This window comes from Dunckerocampus dactyliophorus, chromosome 1 (genome assembly GCF_027744805.1).
Source record: "Dunckerocampus dactyliophorus isolate RoL2022-P2 chromosome 1, RoL_Ddac_1.1, whole genome shotgun sequence".
Lineage (NCBI taxonomy): Eukaryota > Metazoa > Chordata > Actinopteri > Syngnathiformes > Syngnathidae > Dunckerocampus > Dunckerocampus dactyliophorus.
Window position 1 is genome coordinate 3,822,471 of NC_072819.1, and position 20,023 is coordinate 3,842,493.

Below are 20,023 nucleotides of genomic sequence, written 5' to 3' on the forward strand. Positions count from 1 at the left end.
TTTTATTTTATTCTTGTAAAATGACTGCAGATTTTCCCATTTTTGCTGTTGTTTTTGAATTTTTTTTTGTAGTTTTTTTGTTAAATTCTATTTTTCAGAATGTGCTGCGGGCCCCGGTGTCCCCCAGCTGCACTTTGGACACCCCTGGTGCAGAGTTCTGAGGTCGGCGTGTTAAGAAGCTGGAGTCGGGTCAAGCAGAGCATTCCCATTCAGCGCAAACCCCTGGCAACACTCATGCAGAAAGAAGCATGCTATGCTGGCACATTCCCCTCACTCAGCAGCCGTGTTGGAACTGTAACGCACACGAGCTTTCCTTTGTTACCTTTGATGTTGCGGCCATTGTCTGTAACGGCAGAGACAACATTGGAGAAAAAGTGTGGGGTGAGGGTGTGGTCGACTTGGAGCTGTGGTGTTTTTTCATTTGTTATTTAGCCATCGACTGGTTTTCCTTTTCTATTTCCTCCTGAGGTTCCCTTACTTCGAGGCACACCTGCCTCCGAGGTCCAACCCAGAACCAAAAAATTACAGACAACACATAAAGAAGCGGAAAAATAGCAAAAAGAATAGGGGGAAGTGCCTTGACTTACACCAGGGGCGTCCAAACTTTTTCCACCATGGGCCACAAAGTGAAAATCAAAGGACGCAACTTTGCCACTTTGATATTTTATGCTACGAGGTTTTGTGACACACTGTAGGTGAAAAAAAGCCTATCAGTATCCGCTTAGCGCTTTGCTCTTTTTTCCCCATATTTGCTGTTTTGTTAATGCTCCAAATATTTCCACTTTCTTCATAAATAGCCTTTATACATTTTCTTCTCCTAATAATATGACTTTATTCCCACAATATTTTCACTTTATTCCCATATTTTAACCTTTTTCCCCCAACCTAATTTTCCAAAAATGACACATGTATTTTGATTTGTTGTATTTCTCTATGCTACTGAAATGACATTATTTTTCCTCATAATTGCCACTTTTTTCTGAATTAGAATACGATTTTTTTCCTTTTCAATATTTTGACTTTATTCTCATACAATTACGGCTGTTTTTTCCTTTTCCCCTGTTGTTGTTTTTTTTATTTTCCAAGCATTTGAACTTTATTCCTGTAAATTTTCTTCTCGTAATATTATGCCTTTATTGCCATAATACTTTGACTTTATTTCTATAATATTAGAACTTTTTCCCCAACCAAATTTTCCAACAATTACACCTTTATTTATTTATATATTACGACTTAATTTTTTCTTTTTAAATTCTTTACTATTTCAACTCTATGCTACTAAAATGACATTATTTTCCCTCATAATATTACGGGTTTATACGGGTTTTATTACAGGGGGGTTTTTTCTCGCAAGAATACAAATTTTTTCGGTTAATATTTTGACTTTATTCTGGTAAAACTACATCTGTTTTTCCCATTTCTGCTGTCATTTTTTTAATATTATGACTTTATTGTCATAATATTATGACTTTATTCCCGTAATATTTCGACTGTATTTCCATAATATTATACATTTTTCCACAACCTAATTTTCCAAAAATTACAACTTTATTTTGCATAATATTATGACTTAAAAATGACTTTATGCTACTAAAATGATGTTATTTTACTTCATAATATCCTATACAATTCAGGATGAGATTACAACTTTTTTATGTTAATATTTTTTTTACTTTATTCTTGTAAATTACTGCTGATTTTTCAAATGTTGCTGTTGTTGGTTGTTTTTTTGGTTTCCTTGTTAAATTCTATCTTTAGAATGTGCTGTGGACAGCAAATGGCCCCCAGGCTGCACTGTGGACACCCCCGACTTAATGAGGAAAACGTTCAAGACAGAAAAAACTAGAGATGGGCATAAAAGCTGTAGTAAGTGCGATGATAGCTACGTCAATTCCAAGACGAGCAGGATGTTCATGATCACGACTGCAGTAGATAGGACAGCTTTAGTCTGGACTCTGGGCTCTAGACTCGAGCTGCTCTGGGTAGTCTCGAGCAGCCTTAGAAGACATTTTGCTTCCCACCCAAGCAGCTGCTCTGGTTAGTCTAGAGCCCAAAGTCCAAATGAGCGCTATCTCGTCTTTAAGTAAGAACTGATGACGCCTACTCAGATGAATGCTCTAGTCTGGAGTCTGGGCTCTAGACTACTACTTTGCTTCTCATCCGAGCAGGCGTCATCAAAGACTAGATAGGACAGTCTGTAATTTAGCCTCTAACAAATAACAAGTGCGACTCAGCCTTGGGTTCAAGGTGCGTTCATGACCATTATTACAAAAGAGTAGATACTGCTCAAAGACTAGATAGGACAGCTCTAGTCTGGACTCTGGGGTGTAGACTAAAGCACTGAGAGCTCTAGTCCTATAATTGCACTGGGTAGTCTAGTGCAAAGAGTCTAAACGAGAGCTGTCCTATGTAGTCTTTGAGCATGAACTGATGATGCCTGCTCGGACGAGAGCGTTAGTCTGGACTTAGGGCTCTACGTAAACTACTACGTCTCTTCTCATCCCATTTGGCGTCATACATTTGTGTTTAAAAACTAGATAGATAATCTAGTGCCCAGAGTCCAGACGAGAGCTGTCCTATCTAGTCTTTGAGCATGAACTGATGACACGTGCTCGGATGAGAGCTCTAGTCTCGATTCTGGGCTCTACCATAGAGCTGCTCTGTGTAGTCTATTGTCCAGAGTCTAGACGAGAGCTGTCCTATCTAGTCATTAAGCAGGAACTGATGCATGCTCGGATGAGAACTCTAGTCTGGATTGTGGACTCTAGACTACTCCTTTACTTTTCATCTGAGCACATATCCTGAAAGACTAGGTAGGACAGATCTGTAATTTAGCCTCTAAACATAACAATCACGACTCAGCCACCTTGGGTTCAGGTGCATCCACAAACATTGTTACAACTGACAAATACTAACTACATACTGCTCAAAGACTAGATAGGACATCTCTAGTCTGGACTCTGCTCTAGACTATAGCTGCTCTGCGTAGACTAGAGCAGTCTTAGAATATGTTTCGCTCATCAGTCCAGACTTCACCAGTCTTCATCTAGACTAGAGCTGCTCTGGGTAGTCTAGTGCCCGTAGTCCAGACTAGAGCTGCCCTACCTAGGCTTTGACCGTGAACTGATGAAGCCTGTCTAGTTCCGCCCTAGTTGCCATCAAGTCAACGCCCTGAGATTTCACACGGAAGAGTAGGTAAATATTGCCAATTACTAGAGCAGATTACCGGTAGTAGAATACGCCTGAGTCCGACTTTTAGGAGGATTGGGATTCTCCCAACAGGTTGGTTTATACAAATCCATTTAGTGTCTACTGACATAAATGAGAACCCATATTTGTACAAAAAAACAACGCCCTTGACTTGCAGGGTTGTGCTAGAACAAGAGAATCCTACCTTCACTGGCATGCCGATCCCTGAATGTTGTCTTGGAGTTGGCTCTAAACCCATCCATGTTATGTAGGGAAGAAGCTCTCCGAATACGACATACGCTCTCTCTGGATGCAGACCGAGTGCAGCCAAGTGCGTCCTCCTGGTTCTTCTCATGGGTCTGGACTACATCCTGATCTGTGTTGAATGCGTCCAAAGGAATTCTGGGTGATGAGTGATCCAAAGGGTCAGACACTGGTATGGAAAGATGACTTTGTGCAATGAGGGAACGAGTGTCGTTGGCGTATGAGGGACTGTATCTCTCGCGAGGGTTTGGGAGTTGGTGGTCGCGCGTTGCCGCTGAGCTATCGCTGTGCCGAGGGGAGTCCACCATCACTGCGTTGGGGTCTTCCAGGGGCAGGGACTGCTTTCCGATGCCCAGAAGCGTCAAGACCGGGAAACGGAAATGGAAGAATCTACCTTTCCCTGAAGAAAAAGCAGAGCGCGGCATCAAACAACAACCTGGAAATCGGTAATAACAAGAAGGTTGAGGTCAGAGAATGACTTGATGAGCCATAGGAACCTCTGCACTGTACATGACTGTACATTTTTATTGACGGACAGGACTGCAAGGACGCTAAAATGAAAGTTTTTTGCAGTCTTACAATTCAATGACATCTCCAAAGATGATGATAAGTGCTTATAATTTAAGTCTCTTTGATGATGATGTCTGTCCAAATCAGGAGTTGTTCCCAGTATCTCAGTATGAGGTACGCCGTCTTCCCATGTTACACACAGGAGGCGCTGCAGGCAGCAGATGTGAAAGGCTTCAAGGCTGCGGATGTGAGATCTATAAGGATCATTTAAATGCTATAATAATATAATATAAAGTGCTATCATTACTGCTGTAATGTAAGCTTAGATCGGTCAGAATCCCGCAGCTTTAAGAGTATATCCAAATGTACGATTCAGCATTCACGGTCCCGCAGATTTGCGCATTTATGGTCATCTTTCTTCTCCAAAAATAGGCAGATTTTTTTTCAGTAAAACACATCTCGTTCCCCATAAATTGGTCATAATTTCTAAATGTGTGACGATACAAGTAAAATGTACAGCATACATGTGCCGCTGTTAGAAAGCTCGTGTCGTTATGCTTCCCTGATCATGTTTCTTCCTCAAGCGTGGTGGTCCTTCAACGCACCAGAGTTGTGTAGGTTAGGATTACGTAGGATTAGTAATTTAGGACTGCGGTAGGACACGCTTTAGCCGTGCTAGCGACAGCATGCTACATTACATTGCATTAGCGCAACAGGGCAGTAGAATAAAATCGCTATCATATTATATACACTCCTGATCAAAATTTTAAGACCAGCTGAAAAATTGCAAGAATTTACGTTTTGCACTGTTGGATCTTTGTGAACTAGGCTGTTCATCAGCTGATCAGACGTTTAAGAGGCAAAACGTTGGCAAAAATGTGAACTGAATGTGCTTTAGTGTCAGGTATTCACACATTCATGATCTGCTCATGGCAAAGGCAAAATAGCTTTCTCTCTTTGAACCCGGTGGGGTTGTTGAGCTGCATAAGCAATGAATTAATAAATGGTGCTGTTTTGTAGTTGAATGCTGTCTATTGTTACTCAAAAAATATTTATATAGTGATATTTAATACAAAAATTTAAGCAAATTGCAAATACTTTTTGCATTTTCAAGCATAAAAAATTGTCATAAATATTCATTGTTAACCAAAAAACACAGAGGTTTCACTGTACAGTAGTACCTCGCATACGTAAACCTCCTTTTACGTAAATTCCACTGAATGTAAAGAATTTATGTAACTTTTTTGCATCGTATTACGGAAGAAATTCCAACGTAAAGTGTCAAGTCGGTGCAAGTTCAGAAATTCGCTTGGTGACGCCTTCTGCCGCTTCACGCTCTCATTGGCTGATTATCGGGGCACCGCCTCCGTTCTCATCTCATTGGCTGACTTATCCAGCACGTCTGTGGGTTTGTGTGAGAGACAGGCTTGTCCCTTTAACTTCCTTTCCTCTTCGTCGCCCTGAAACTAACTTATAAACAATTAAGTTAAGTTACAAATTAAAATTTTGCACACAGCATTATCGTGTAGTGCGTGTGCGTTTGTCTGTGAGACCAGATGACTCTTAGACTCTTTTGAGTCGCGTTTCGACTCAGGCTAGTCCTCCTCCTCCTCCTTCCTGCCTCCACTTGCGCTCCTGATCAAGACATCTCGTGAACGGTAAGATTTAGTTTTCAGTTTTATTCATTTACAGTAATCTTATTTATTACCTTATTTTATATTGGAATGTTACGCTACTATGTTTATGCCAACGTTTTCTTATATTTTCCCACCATATTTGGTGAACTTGGAATATTTTGAAGGACCAAGGGGTGAGTTTGGGAAGATCTCGGAACGGATTAGGCTATTTACATGTATTTTACGCTTCGTATAACATAAAAACCCTATAACATAAAGATTCTCGGAACGGATTATTTACGTTGTAGGGGCGTCTACTCTATTTTACAAATCACATTTGACTCTGCTTCATTGATCAGCATTATCTCAAAATTAGCAACATAACTCTTCCTCTATTTGTTAAAAATGTGTTCACACTGGTTTTGATTGGCTTCCAGCTATCGGCCATCAGGGATCGCCAAAGCGAGGCTGCTATGTTTTCATGTGCTTGGCTTAGTTTTCCTTCCCTTTTATCCAGCGTGGGGTTGGCACTGAACCTCCGATGGCTGTGTTGGCGGTCCTGACTGAGAATGGAACCCGCACAGTCTGCCTGTATCACTACACTGCCCGGGTAACGTCCCTCGTTATCACCCGACCGTGATAAGTGAATTTCTGAAAAGTAGGATTCCTTATTTATAAATGGAATATTTTCATAGCTACAGCATAGAAAACCTGTTTACGGCCTTCTAAATACACTTTTTAACATTATTAGAGCCCTCTAGACATGACATAACACTCCAATAGTCACCTTTACAGTCCTATTACCCAATATAGTAGACACAATCACAGAAAATAAGACATAAATAAGACTCATCCTAGTGTGTGTGTTGCTATAAGTGTGTGTTCCAGTGCTAGAGGAGCTGAGCAGGGGGCAGACAGGAAGTGACACCGGGGGTTCAGAGTTGAGTTTTAGCTTAGTGTCTTAGGGATTATTGTGCCTGCTGTGAGATCATTGAAAGCCTGTTTTTCGGCAATCAAGTCTGGTGCTTGTGTGTCTCACCCAGCAGTGTAGAATACATCCCACTCATATCATCACAACGTCTCATATTTGTATTTTCCTTCATGTAAGCATACCGGACAGATTGTGATGGATGTCCATGTAGCGGCAGTTTTATCAAAACACAGCAAGAGTTTTCTGTCTTACGCTGGTCGGCTTTGGATGGGGAGGCACGGTCTAGCTTCTCCAGCGAGTCACCACTGCCCTTCTCCAGGATGGAGTCAAAGCTGAGGATGAACATCATGACCAGGCCCTCCTCGTTCTTCATTGGGATGATATGCGTCACACAGAGGAACTTGGATCCTGGATAACAACATACAAGTATTTTTGGGGGTAAATACAGTAGAGTTGAAATGAATAAAACGCTACTGAAGCTCTCCCTTCCCTCCTCCTCCCTCACTGCTCATCGTTGTATTCAACAGCGGTTCAAGTGATGTTAAAAGTTCATTTGTCCACTTCACTTGTCATGGAGAACTTGGTTTGGATGGAAAACTGTGATTACTCTTGATGAAATGTGTTCATATTTTTGGGTGTCTGGAAGGGGTTAACTCTATTTACACAAAACGTCATGACACAACACAACACGACGCAAAACCTCGTAACACAAAATGCCATAACACGAAACGTTGCAACAAAATGTCATAACACAAACCGCTGTAACATGAAATGCTGTAACACAAAATATCGCAAAACAAAACATCAAAACATGAAACACTGTGAGACAAAATGTTATAACACGAAACGCTGTAACACAAAACATCGCCACACATAACACGAAACATAGCACAAAATGTCAACACAAAACACAAATGAACCGCTGTAACATAAAACGCTGTCACACCAAACATTCCGCCACAAAACATCATAACAGGAAACATCATATGCAAAATGTCACAATACGAAACGTTGTAACTCAAAACGTTGTAACATGAAACGCTGTAACATGAAATGCTGTAGCACCAAACCTTCCAACACAAAACATAACACAAACATCATAACACAAAACATCATATGCAAAATGTCATAATACGAAACGTTGTAACATGAAACGCTGTAACACAAAACCTTCCAACACAAAACATAACACAAACATCATAACACGAAACATCATATGCAAAATGTCGTTAGCACGAAACGTCACAACACAAAACGTTGTCACATGAAACGCTGTAACACAAAACATCGCCACACATAGCGCCATAACACTAACTGCCTGTAACACGAAACGTCGCAACACAAAACATAACACAAAATGTCATCACACAAAAGATTGTGACACAAAACGCCACAAAACAGAACACTGTGATGTAAAACATAACGCAAAACGCCTGAACATGAAACGCTGCAGGATGAAACGTCATAACACGTAACGCTATCACACAAACATCACCATACAAAACATCACAACACAAAACATCGTAACACAAAATGCCATAACACGAAACGCTGTAGCACAAAACATCCCAACACAAAACATCGTAACACAACATTTTGTAATACAAAGGTCATTAACACAAAACATCGCCACACAATATGTCACAACACAAAAACATCGTAACACAAAACGCCAAAACACGAAACGCTGTAGCACAAAACATCCCAACACAAAACATCGTAACACAAAACATCGTAACACAACATTTTGTAATACAAATGTCATTAACACAAAACATCGCCACACAATACGTCACAACACAAAAACATCGTAACACAAAACGCCAAAACACGAAACGCAACATGAAACGTCATATCACAAAACGCTGTAACATGAAACTGTAGCACCAAACATTCCAACACAAAAATAACACAAAACATCACCACATATAGCGTCATAACACAAAACATCGCCATAACACTAACTGCCTGTAACATGAAACGTAGCAACACAAAACAGAACACAAAATGTCATAACACAAAAGACTGTGACACAAAACACCAGAACACAAAACATGGTCACGTAAAACATCACAACACAAAACACTGTAACATGAAATGCTGTAACACAAAACATCGCAACACAAAACATAACGCAAAACGCCTGAACATGAAACGTTGCAGGATGAAACGTCATCACACGTAACGCTATAACACAAAACATCACCACACAAAAGACAAAACATTGCAACACAAAACACAACGCAAAACATCATAACACGAAACATTACATGCAATAATACGAAATGTCATAACACAAAACATCGGAACACAAAATGCCATAACACAAAAAATTGTAACACGAAAACGCTGTAGCACATAACATCCCAACACAAAACATTGTAACCCAAAACGTAACACAACATTTTCTAACACAAATGTCATTAACACAAAACATCACGTAAAACATCGTAACACAAAACGGCAAAACACAAAACGTAACATGAAACGTCATATCAGAAAAGCTGTAACATGAAACGCTAAATGCCATGAAACAAAACTCTGTAACGCTGGAACACAAAACATTGCCATCCAAAACATCATAACCAAAACATCATAACCAAAACATCGTAACGCAAAATGCCATAAAACAAAACGCTGTAACGCAGGAACACAAAACATTGCCACATAAAACGTCATAACACAAAACATCGTAACACAAAACGCCATAAAACAAAACGTTATAACGTTGTAACGACGAAGAAACGATTGTACAAAATTTGCAAAACTAACACGCAATGTCAAAATGTTTTCCATTTCAAAAAACAAAAGCTGCCATTTTACTCAATGACTTGCGCTGAGCTGTTGTTGGCACCTCGCCCCGTCCCCAGCGAGCTTCGGCGGCCAGGGCGAGCCGAGTCGGCCCCCGCAGTCCTCCACTGCCACCAACGTGGCGTCTATCGTTCATCGGCTGACGGGAGGAGCGATTGCATTCATGAATTGACCTTTCTTTTGTCTTTATTACGTGACACGTCCGTACTGCGGTGACACTGCACTGTTGCACAAGACCATTGTGTCAAAAGTTAAGCCTTCAAAGCCAAACATTTTCCACTTCATTCATTCTCTACTTCATTTCCTACCTGGATTAGGAGGGCTACCTGCTAATCTCTCTTCACCCAGATGGCACGGCAGTTTTCCACACCAGGACTGTGTGGTGGCCATTAGCATTATTTATTCTACTGATGCTAGTGTTAACTGTGTGGTGGCCATTAGCGTTATTTATTCTACTGATGCTAGTGTTTGAAAAATACAAAAGTCTTGCCAGATACTTCCGTGGCGTCACACCGGCTGCTCGGAGCGTGTGCCCGATTACAGTGCCCTATGCTGGGCCACAGCAGGCGGCTCCCTCCGCCCTACTCTGGTTCTCCTGGCAGTAGTGATGCGTTAGTAGTAATGTCATGATATTTGATTAGGACAAATCAATAGGGACAGTTGGTCAAATCCTAATTTGTTCCACTCCTGTTTACCTCCAGGTGTGCACAGACTACACTTAAATCTAAATCTGAAATAGTAGATATAAAAAAGTTATCAGTTATCGGTACCATATCGGTCTTGAGAGGCAGAAAGTTATCGGGATCAGTATCAGTTTGAAAAAAATATATATCTATTGTGCGTCGCTAGAAAATTAGGTTGGGGAAAATTTTATAATAGTGTGGGAATAAACTCATAAAATTAAAAAAACAAAAAGTTGAAATAGTTGGAAAATAAAAGCATAAACATCAAAATAAAGTCAAAATATTATAATAAAAAAGTCGTATTGCCCGTTTGGAATTTTCAGGAGAGAACCAGACATTTTTCCCCTGCAGACAGCGCCATCAAACCACTTTTTATCTGAGTTACTGTTCAGTAAAAGAAATGATTTAGCATTTTCAGAGAGAAAACAAATCCAGCCCTCGCAAACCGTGAATGGGTATCTACTCGGTTAACAAACACACGGCAGTCCAGGCTTTGGTTAGCGCAGTGCTTCTCAAATAGTGGAGCGGGAAAGGCAGGGAGGACGCCTGCCAACATGTATGAATTTGTCGTACACAGGATGCAATTGAATACGCTTGCATGCTTCACCGCTCTCCGTTTTGTTGCATTTTGCTGGTTTCAGTTTTAAGGGGAAGTCCTCTTCCGTTGTTTGGGAACACTTGGCCTTCCCGGTGAAATACTTACTCACTTTTGTAAAGTTTTCGTCATTAAAAACAGTCTCTTTCCGGAGCCCAGAGCAGAATGCGGAAGTGGCGTCACAACCGGAACGCCCCCTCCATTGTCTCAATGGTTTTTGTGTTGTGATGGCACATTTTTGGGGGAATTTCTGTTGCTGCTTTACATATTTTTGGATATTATGCCTGAGCGTTGTGTGGCAGGATTTTGCTCAAACGCTCAGCAAAAGGAGTAAGCTTGTTCATCTTTCCAAAAAACCCAATTGGCCAAGATAAACGGACCAAGGTTCTTCTTTGAGGAGGACCAGAACCCAGTTTTTCCTTGACATAGCCAGTATGTGCTGTCATCAGCAGTTATCTCCGTCACCGACACAGCTGCGTGCTTGTGTGTTTGATTCATGCCACACTGTAACGGCGCGTTCAAGTAACCACACACCAAGCGGCTAATCCCTCCCCGCACTGTTTGCTTATCGCTCAAGGATTATATGAAGCACGTGCTTGAAATTCTTTAGATATACGGCAGCTTTGTGCTCGCGCCCTCATAGGCAGAAGATAGATAGACTGCTTGGAACCTGCTTGTCCTTCAAACACTTTTGTCCGACAGAATCTGAATAAAAATGATTCGTTATTGGATATTTTTCATCTCAAACAGAATAAAACAACGCTTATTTACAGCATTTTTATCTGATGAAAGTTACACTTGGAGTAGGCATTAATCTGCCTCAAATTGGATAGGGTTAGGGGTCATGGCAGGGGTGCCCAAACTTTTTCCCAGCGAGGGCCACATACTGAAAAAGGGCTACGAAGTTCAATTTTCAATATTTCAAGATAAAACTGCATCTCAGCTTTGTGATATAGTTGTGAAAAAGCACATTACGAGTATGAGCTTTTTTTCCCAATTTTTGCTGGGGGTTTTTTTCCAAATATTTCAACTGTCTTCTTTAACAATTTTCAGAAATTCTGTTCCTGTAATATTTTTACTTTTCCAAGTTTGTTTCTCATAATACAGTACGACTTCAAAAAAAGATTTTTCCTTTAATATTTCAACTCTAAGCTACTAAAATGACATTATTTCCCCTCATAATATTTATTTATATTTATATATTTATAAATATTAATTTATAATATTTTTAATAACATGTTTATTTTTGTCAAATTTAGATTTTTTTTCTTTAATTTCTTTTCAGAATATTTTTATTATTATTATATTTCTCAGAAAATTACAGCGGTTATTTCCACTTTTTTTCAACTTTCTTCTTGTAAATTTTCGTCCCGTAGTTATGACATTATTCCCATAATATTTTTCCTTTAAAATTTCAACTCTATGCTACTAAAATGGAATTACAATGCTAAAAGGCGGAACACGAAATTTCATAACACCAAATGTCATAACACGAAACACTGCAGCACAAAGCGCCATGACGTGAAACGGCATAACACGAAATATCGTAACGCAAAACGTCATAACAGTAAACACCGTAGCACGTAGCGCCATGACGTGAAACAGCATAAGACTTAATATTGTACTGTAACACGAAACATCATAACAGTAAACACCGTAGCAAAAAGCGCTTTACCGTGAAACGGCATGACGCTAAGTATCGCAACACAAAACGTCACAACAGTAAACACGAAGCACCATAACACTTAATATCGTAACACGAAACGTCTGAACACGAAACACTGTAGCACGAAGCGCCTTAATGTGAAAACTCATAACACAAAACATCACACAATGAAAGCTCACGAAAGCTCGTAACGCCAGGCCTGTCTGTACAGGGCGTCTTTAGGGTAGTGAGGTAAATGCACTCCAGGGAGTAGAACACTTCAATGGTTATTTCACCTCAGTAAGAAAATCAATCACTCACCATCCTTGCGGTGGTACGTGATCTCCACCTTGCGTTCCTCCGAGCCCAGCAGGGCCTGGGCCACTTGGGCGATGGCGTGCCGGCTGGTGAACTGGCCGTGCAGGAAGTCACACGTGCACGGTTTCTGCATGACATCCGGCCGGGAGAAGCCGGTCATTTTGCAGAAGCCGTCGTTGCAGTAGATGATGGCGCAATCTTTCATACGCGCGTTGGCGATAATGAAGTTCTTGTCTGTGAACGAAATGGTCAAGTAAAACTTAGACATGTAAACCACAGATGTATACGAGTCCAGTAGCATTCCTATGAGTATTCCCAAAGTGCCAGACGGCAATGTGTGGTCAGAGCGATGATCGTTGGAGTCAACGTAGCTATCTGGGATCGCGTTGCTGTCATTCACACTCACTTAGGCTCTTGTTCTGACACGGAGAGATACATCTGGAATGTCTGAGGACGCCGCAAACCTCTGGTAAGTGCTGACAAAGAACCCTGTCCCGATACGACATGTGACGGTTGGCACCCGAAAGCATCACGGATGCCAGCAGTGTTTCCCATGTATTCATTGATTTGTGGCGGCAAGTAGATGTGCCGCTACCCGTTGGCCCGCGCTCATACATGAACACATTATAATGGGACTGGCTTCTTTGTACACCTCGTGCGCACCTGCTCTGCCGGAGAGTACAGTAGAAAGACGTAGCAGCAGGGATCAGCGTGAAGACTTTTACAGATTGTTTACGAATTAGAAGTTCATTCAAATACTTGCATTTTTTCAGCAGTAATGAATTTCCCAGAAAAAAATGGCAACATAAAAACCCGCAAGGCTTAAAAACAATTTGCAATTTGCATTGCACTTCAGGCCTATATACACAAAAATATACACATAAACATACATGATATGAAAATCATTTGTTAAAATTCAACATTTCTTATTAAAACATTTAAAATCGGATATATAATAATTAAAAAATGTGTATTAAAATCAATAAAGTTAATCAAAAAGTATAAGTTATGAATTCATTATGACTTGTTCACATTATATAAAATTCATTGTATTTTTATGTTGTTTTTTATCACTGATAATGTATGCATTTTTGTCCAGCCTTTCAAAAAAAGTTGAAAATTCATGACAAATTAAATAATGAAACTAATGTTCTAAATTAACAACTTCATAAATACAAACATATAGGATCATACAAATAAATACATGTTTAAATGAACACATTATTAAAGAAGAACATATGTGTTTATTAGGGCTGTCTAATGATTACAAATTTTAATCAGATTAATCACTGCTTTTTAAATTAATTAATCATGGTTAATCACCATTATCAACTATGTCTGAAATATACAATTTTTACTGTATTTATTGAACAGAAAGATAAATGAGGGGACAGTATTATATATATCTGAATATATTAACAGCTCCAAATGAACTCCATATGTCAATCAAGCTAAAAGATACCACACGAGTCTAAAAATCTACTTGTCTATTTGTGTAAATGTACTTGTTTTTAGTGTATTTTCCAACATACTTAAATGTAGCAAATTGTACATCCGAATGAAGAGCTACAAAATGAGTGATAAGAATATCCGTTTTTGTGATGCTCGGAGTGTCCCTGAATGCATCCCACGTTCTTGTTATGACAATGAGGAAGTGTGGTTCCCAGGATCAGTGGACTGGAGACGTGTGTGAGTTGGAGATACATTCAGTGTATCTGTTGATGTGTTCAGGTCACAATGAAGTTATAAAACAGCATCAGACTCTGTGTGGGAACTCCGTCTGCCGTCGTAACAGAGAGGCATTCTTGCTCCGGTGCGCATGCGTAAATAAATGTAACGTAATTAATGAAACAAATTAGCTACCGCTGTTAACGCGTTATTTTTTTTAATTTTTGACAGGCCTAGCATTTATATTATACATTTTGTGTGTGTGGGTGTGGGGTTTACATACATTTATACACACTTTAGGGATGTTAGGCACTACAGAACTACACAAATCTGGATATACAGTATAATATACACACACTACGCACGTGCATTATACAACATTGCATATGTTCATTCATACATCAATAAGAAAACTATAATAAAACAATAATAAAACAAATTAAATCTTTCTTTAATTTAACAAATCTACTACAGAAAAACATATTCACATATAATCTCAATAAAAATATGACATCTTTGAATTAAATGTAAATATATATATATATATAAGAAGTATTTATATTTTATTAAAATGTATGTATATATAATTGATAAAACATGCAATTTTGCCTACTTTACATACTGTTGGCGCAACTACAACACAGAATATGCAGTACAAAATACACATGATATACATCCAGTACAATACAATACAAAAAGTAATGAATACAAAAATAAATAATGAAATGTTTTGTAATTTAAAAAGTGTCATAACTTCTAAGGCACTTGGAGCACCAGAACCAGAGGATGCCAAAGGCTGTCACAGACATCAAGGAACGGAACAAACATTGAAGATGACATCATTCGATGACATGGAAATAAACAAAGACACAACTCACCAAGGCTTGAAGCAAAAAAGCAACAACATTAACAAACACATTCATTTATTGATGATGACCAAGAAGTTATTGCTCAATTTATATACAGAAATTACTTAGAAACTGTACGGTTCTCTTAAAATGTTTACTCCGGTATTGATATATTTATCCTCTTCAATGTTTTTTATTTACTGTCTCCACTTATTCCATCCATCCATCCATCCATTTTCTATGCCGCTTATCCTCACTAGGGTCACAGGCATGCTGGAGCCTATCCCAGCTGACTTCGGGCGAGAGGCGGGGTACACCCTGGATTGGCCAATTAACCTAACATGCATGGTAGGTTAGGTTGGAATGTGGGAAGAAACCGGAGTACCCGGAGAAAACCCACCCACGCACGGGGAGAACATGTAAGAAAATATATTAGATTTATGTTATATATTATTATTATTGTATTTAAAAATATACATATATTTAAATCTTTTTTTTCCTTGTCGGGCGCAGACTGCACCAACAGGACTGAGCACACACGGCGCCTCTACTCACTTTGTCCTTCGAATTTGCGAATGAGCACTCCGACAAAGGTGTTCTGTGGCGCCACGTGACCCCTCCGGACCGGCATGATCGCTTTGATGGTCAGCAGTCCGTCATGGCGGCTAGAACATCACGTCCGTCGAGCCTCCAGTCGCGCATCCTAACGTTTCTTTCGAGTCCTTCAATCAAACACTATGGTTTGGGGGCCGTGCCGTCATCGCTTTTCGCGAACGTTGTTGTCTTGTGCACGGCCACGGTGCGTGCGCGTGCCTCTATTGTTGCGTCAAGGGGGTGCAGACAAAGGCAGACGGGAGGGGGTGGGGCTACGTCCCCACTCTCGGTCCTTTACGTCGACCCTCTAAGGCAAAATACACACGGCACCATCCTGGACAAAAATACCAATACATTACACATTAATGTATAACATTTCATGCTATATTTACTGCAATATTTACGGACGATTGTGTTAAACTTGTTGTTCTCCTTTTTCACCACAAGTGGGCAGTGTTGTTGCATACATGGCCATATGCATAATGTCATTTCAGAGTCAGGGCGCGTCAAATATAAATTTGTATTATTTTTATTATTACCGGGTCTGGTGACCAATAAAAAGTGCTACTCAAAACTGTATGTGTTTAAAGTTGAAATATTAAGGACCAGCGGTAGTATTGCGTAATAATCTCATTTATTCTTTCAGGGAGCAGAATATTTGCTGCACACACCGGTGGGAGGGGCAGTGTTGTTGATCCCAGGTCGGGACCTTACTGTCTAGCTCATCTCCTTCCACTTTCCAGGCACTACTTGACTCATGATTGGGCATGAAACACGGGCTCAGGCTTGATCACCCTGTAGTTGGCCGCGTTTGATGTGGGTGTCTAGTGTTGAAAGGCCGAAACACCCACTGAATCAAAGGTACACTAATGATGATGTGTCCCAACATTCACATCCTTCCCATGGCTGAGATCAAGTTCCCACGCCACTCTTAACATCCACGCCTCACGTGATTACCATCTATTGGCACAAAGGACATTTTCCGTCAAGCCCTGTGTATTTATGAACTGGTATCAGCCATAAAAAGTGGTGGGGGGGGCAATCCAATCCAGTTACACGCTATTTATTATCAGGGCATTGAATCAGTCGCAACTGGACTGCTCGGGCTTCATCAGCTCATGCTCAACTAGAACTGTCCTATCTGGTCTAGAAGCACTTGCAACTGGACTGTTCAGGGTGTCTTAGAAGACGTTTTGCCTCTCATCCGAGCAGGCTTCATTAGTTCATGCTGAACGACTACATAGGACAACTACAGCTGTCCTATTTAGTCTAGAATTGCTTGCAACTGGAAGCTGTCCTATATCATCTAAAATTGACTGCATCTGGATAGTTCAGGGTGTCTTGCACCACATTTCTCCTCTCAAGACATATAGAACTGTCCTATCTAGTCTAGAATCAATTGCAAGTGGACTGTTCAGCTTGTTATTGAAGACGTTTCAACTCTCGTCTGAGCAGGCTTCATCATTGATGAGAATTGATTGTAACTGTATTGTTCAGGGTGTCTTAGAAGACGGTTTGCACCTCATCAAAGCAGGATTAATCAGTTCATGAACAAGATAGGATAACGGATAAGACAACTAGAGCTGTCATATCTGGTCTTAAACCAATCGCAACTGGACTTTTCAGCTTGTCTTAGAAGACGCTTCGCCTCTCATCCCAGCAGACTTCCTTGGTTCATGCTCAATGACTAGATAGGACAACCAAATGTGTCCTATCCTGTCTAGAGTCAATTACAGCTGGACTGAAGACATAATGACTCTCAGCCAAGCAGGCTTCATGAGTTCTTGCTCAACGACTAGCTAGGACAACTGACAGGGCAACTAGAACCGTCCTGTCAAGTTAAGAATGGATTCCAAGTGGACTATTCAGGTTGTCATTGGTTGACGTTTCGCCTCTCATTCAACCAGTCTTCATCAGTTCATGCTCTGTGATTAGATAAGGCAATGAAAACTGTCCTATCTAGTGTAGAATCGATTGCATGTGGACTGTTTTTGTTGCCTTGGAGGACCTCCCACACGAGCAGTCTTCATCAATTCATGCTCAACGACTAGATAGGGCAACTGATAGGACAACTACAACTGTCCCGGAAGAATGAGAATATTTACAGGCATCTATTAGTTGCAACTTCCACGTTGTCACGCAAATTTGTTGCACACAAAACACGGCAACTTCCATCGCATCTTTTCTCAGGTGAAAATCAGGCATTTAACTCTGCAGTTATCAAGAATTTGGTGCACAACAACATACTGTACGTGTGAATGTTCCTTCAGCAGTTGAAACTCCTTCCTATTTGCAAATAAAACTGGACACAAACAACATAACAGCCTGGGATGTTAATTCATAAGCGAACTCACCACAGGTCTTCAGGCAAGAAATCTCTTGACCTTCCTGTGATGTGAGCCCACCTTGCAGTTGCATTTTTCCTCTCTTTGCCTCCAGGCCAGGCTATGAACTTTCCAAAGGCAGAAGGGTAAAGTTGTCATAAAAAAAACTAGACTAGGGAGCAGAGGGCAATGGATTTTAGCCTGTGGGCTCTGAAAAAAATGGATGCAGGTTGGGTGTGGGGTGAGGGGCGGGGGGAGTTCAGGAACGCGTTTAGCGAGGGGTCTTTTGGAAAGCCGGAGAACATGTGGGGCAAATCGGGAGCTAAGAAGGGCACCAAGTGTGAGGGGTAGGAAAAAGTGACAGATAAACGAGGTAAGCGCTGAAGAGACCAGTACACAACCACGGTGAACACCAGATGTGAGCAGAGGCCTTTTGTCTGTGCCTACAAATGATGGCGGAAGTGATGATAAAGCCAAAGAGTTGTACACTGAAGGGTAGAGTTGGTATTAAAAATGCCCCTTTTTCAGAAATCTGTCTGTCAACATGGACTCTTTGTAGTCCTCCAATGTGCCAAAGAAACAGCTGGGGTTGGGTATACTTGTAGTGTATTGTTGGGCTGGCAGGGCTCAGGGGCTCGTCACCCTACCTGAAGGTCGCTGGTTCAATCCATGATCATGTCGAAGTATCCTTGGCCGAGATCCTGACCCCCCAGTGGCGTCATCAGTTGGTAAAATGTGCCAACAGTGTCAAAGCTACCCAAGTGAAAGTCCAAAGACCACATTATTTATATATTATTATAATCAGTGCTTTTGAAATGGCACTTGGAAGGAACACGCGGTGTTGGTCTCAAGCAGGTCTTTATGATCCAAACGCCAACAACAGAATGAACATCAAGTAAGGAAACTCCGATATGGTGCAAATACTTAAGTGCTTAAAACAGCCTACAAACCACACCCCTAAACCAACCTGAACGGGTGAGAGGCCTGCCCTCTTGTGTCCGCCACACAGCCCACACCCCTAACACCCAGAAGGGAATCCTAGGGAGATGGCGAGAACCTCACGAGGGGGCTTCACCATTCTGCCCCAACAGCTGTGTAGAGGGTGTAGCCAGAGGGTAACAAGAGGGTGGACAACACTCCATACTGATCTGCGAAGGCACCTATGGGGGCGACCACAGCGGGGGACCTGGGCCAGGAATAACTCCTCACCGGCTACCATATACGCTGGTTTGAACCTATCGAACGTAACGTGTTCCCTCCACCCACCCATGTCAAGCACAAAACTCTTAGAACCGCACTCCAGGACCCGAAAAGGGCCATCATAGGGTGATGGGAGGGGCGCACGATGGGCGTCATGGTGCACAAAAACGAAGCGAGCTGGCATGAACGCCTGGGGAAAACAGTGGTGAGTCGGGTTAGGGAACAAGGGGCCCTTCAACAAAAAGACGGGAAACTTTCGGGCAAAAACTCACGAGGGACTCTGAGCGGCCGCCCGAGCACCAGCTCGGCGGGGTCACCGATGTGGCCGTTGGAAGGAACATGCAGTGCTGGTCTCAGTCAGATCTTTATTATCCAACAGAATGAACACCAAGTAAGGAAACGCCAATACTTGCACGCCCAAAACAGTCTACAAACCACACCCCCAATCCACCCTGAATGGATGAGAGGCCTGCCCTCTAGTGTGCACCACAATATTATATTATATATTTTTAGGTGGACAAAAAGCATGTATTTTAGAATGTGACATGGTATTTGTGATGTCAATCTGACAATACAGAACAAATTCAATATGAATGTTTGTCAAATATTGCTGGGAAGGTTTCCATAAATATTACATTGAAGTGTCGATATCTAACCAACAGGGGGCACAATAACCCTTAGTTGCAGTACACTAGGTTTGAATGTGATAAGTATTATACAATATATTTTTAAATACATCTAATTATGTTTATTTATTGTAAATGAAATTTATTTTCTATTTATTATGTCAAGATTATTTTTTTGTTGCAGAAAGTGGATGGATAATA

At 40.9% G+C, this 20,023-nt stretch overlaps 1 protein-coding gene across 6 annotated transcripts in view; it reads right to left on the bottom strand.

The window, feature by feature from the left end:
* LOC129173125 (potassium voltage-gated channel subfamily H member 7-like) overlaps window positions 1-15,972 on the bottom strand; it is a 40,655-nt gene extending 24,683 nt beyond the window's left edge. For 2 of the 6 annotated variants that reach the window (XM_054763931.1, XM_054763849.1), the window contains exons 1-4: window positions 15,634-15,971; window positions 12,566-12,796; window positions 6,763-6,918; window positions 3,395-3,853 (exon numbers count right to left, since the gene is read on the bottom strand). In XM_054763931.1, coding sequence (XP_054619906.1) covers window positions 3,395-3,853; window positions 6,763-6,918; window positions 12,566-12,796; window positions 15,634-15,709 — 922 coding nt within the window. In that variant the 5' untranslated portion in view covers window positions 15,710-15,971. Of the gene's footprint in view, window positions 1-322; window positions 344-3,394; window positions 3,854-6,762; window positions 6,919-12,565; window positions 12,797-15,633 lie in introns of all 6 variants that reach the window. The other 4 variants (XM_054763764.1, XM_054764010.1, XM_054764094.1 and 1 more) reach the window with 4 other exon arrangements.
* Between the last annotated feature and the right edge of the window lie 4,051 nt (window positions 15,973-20,023).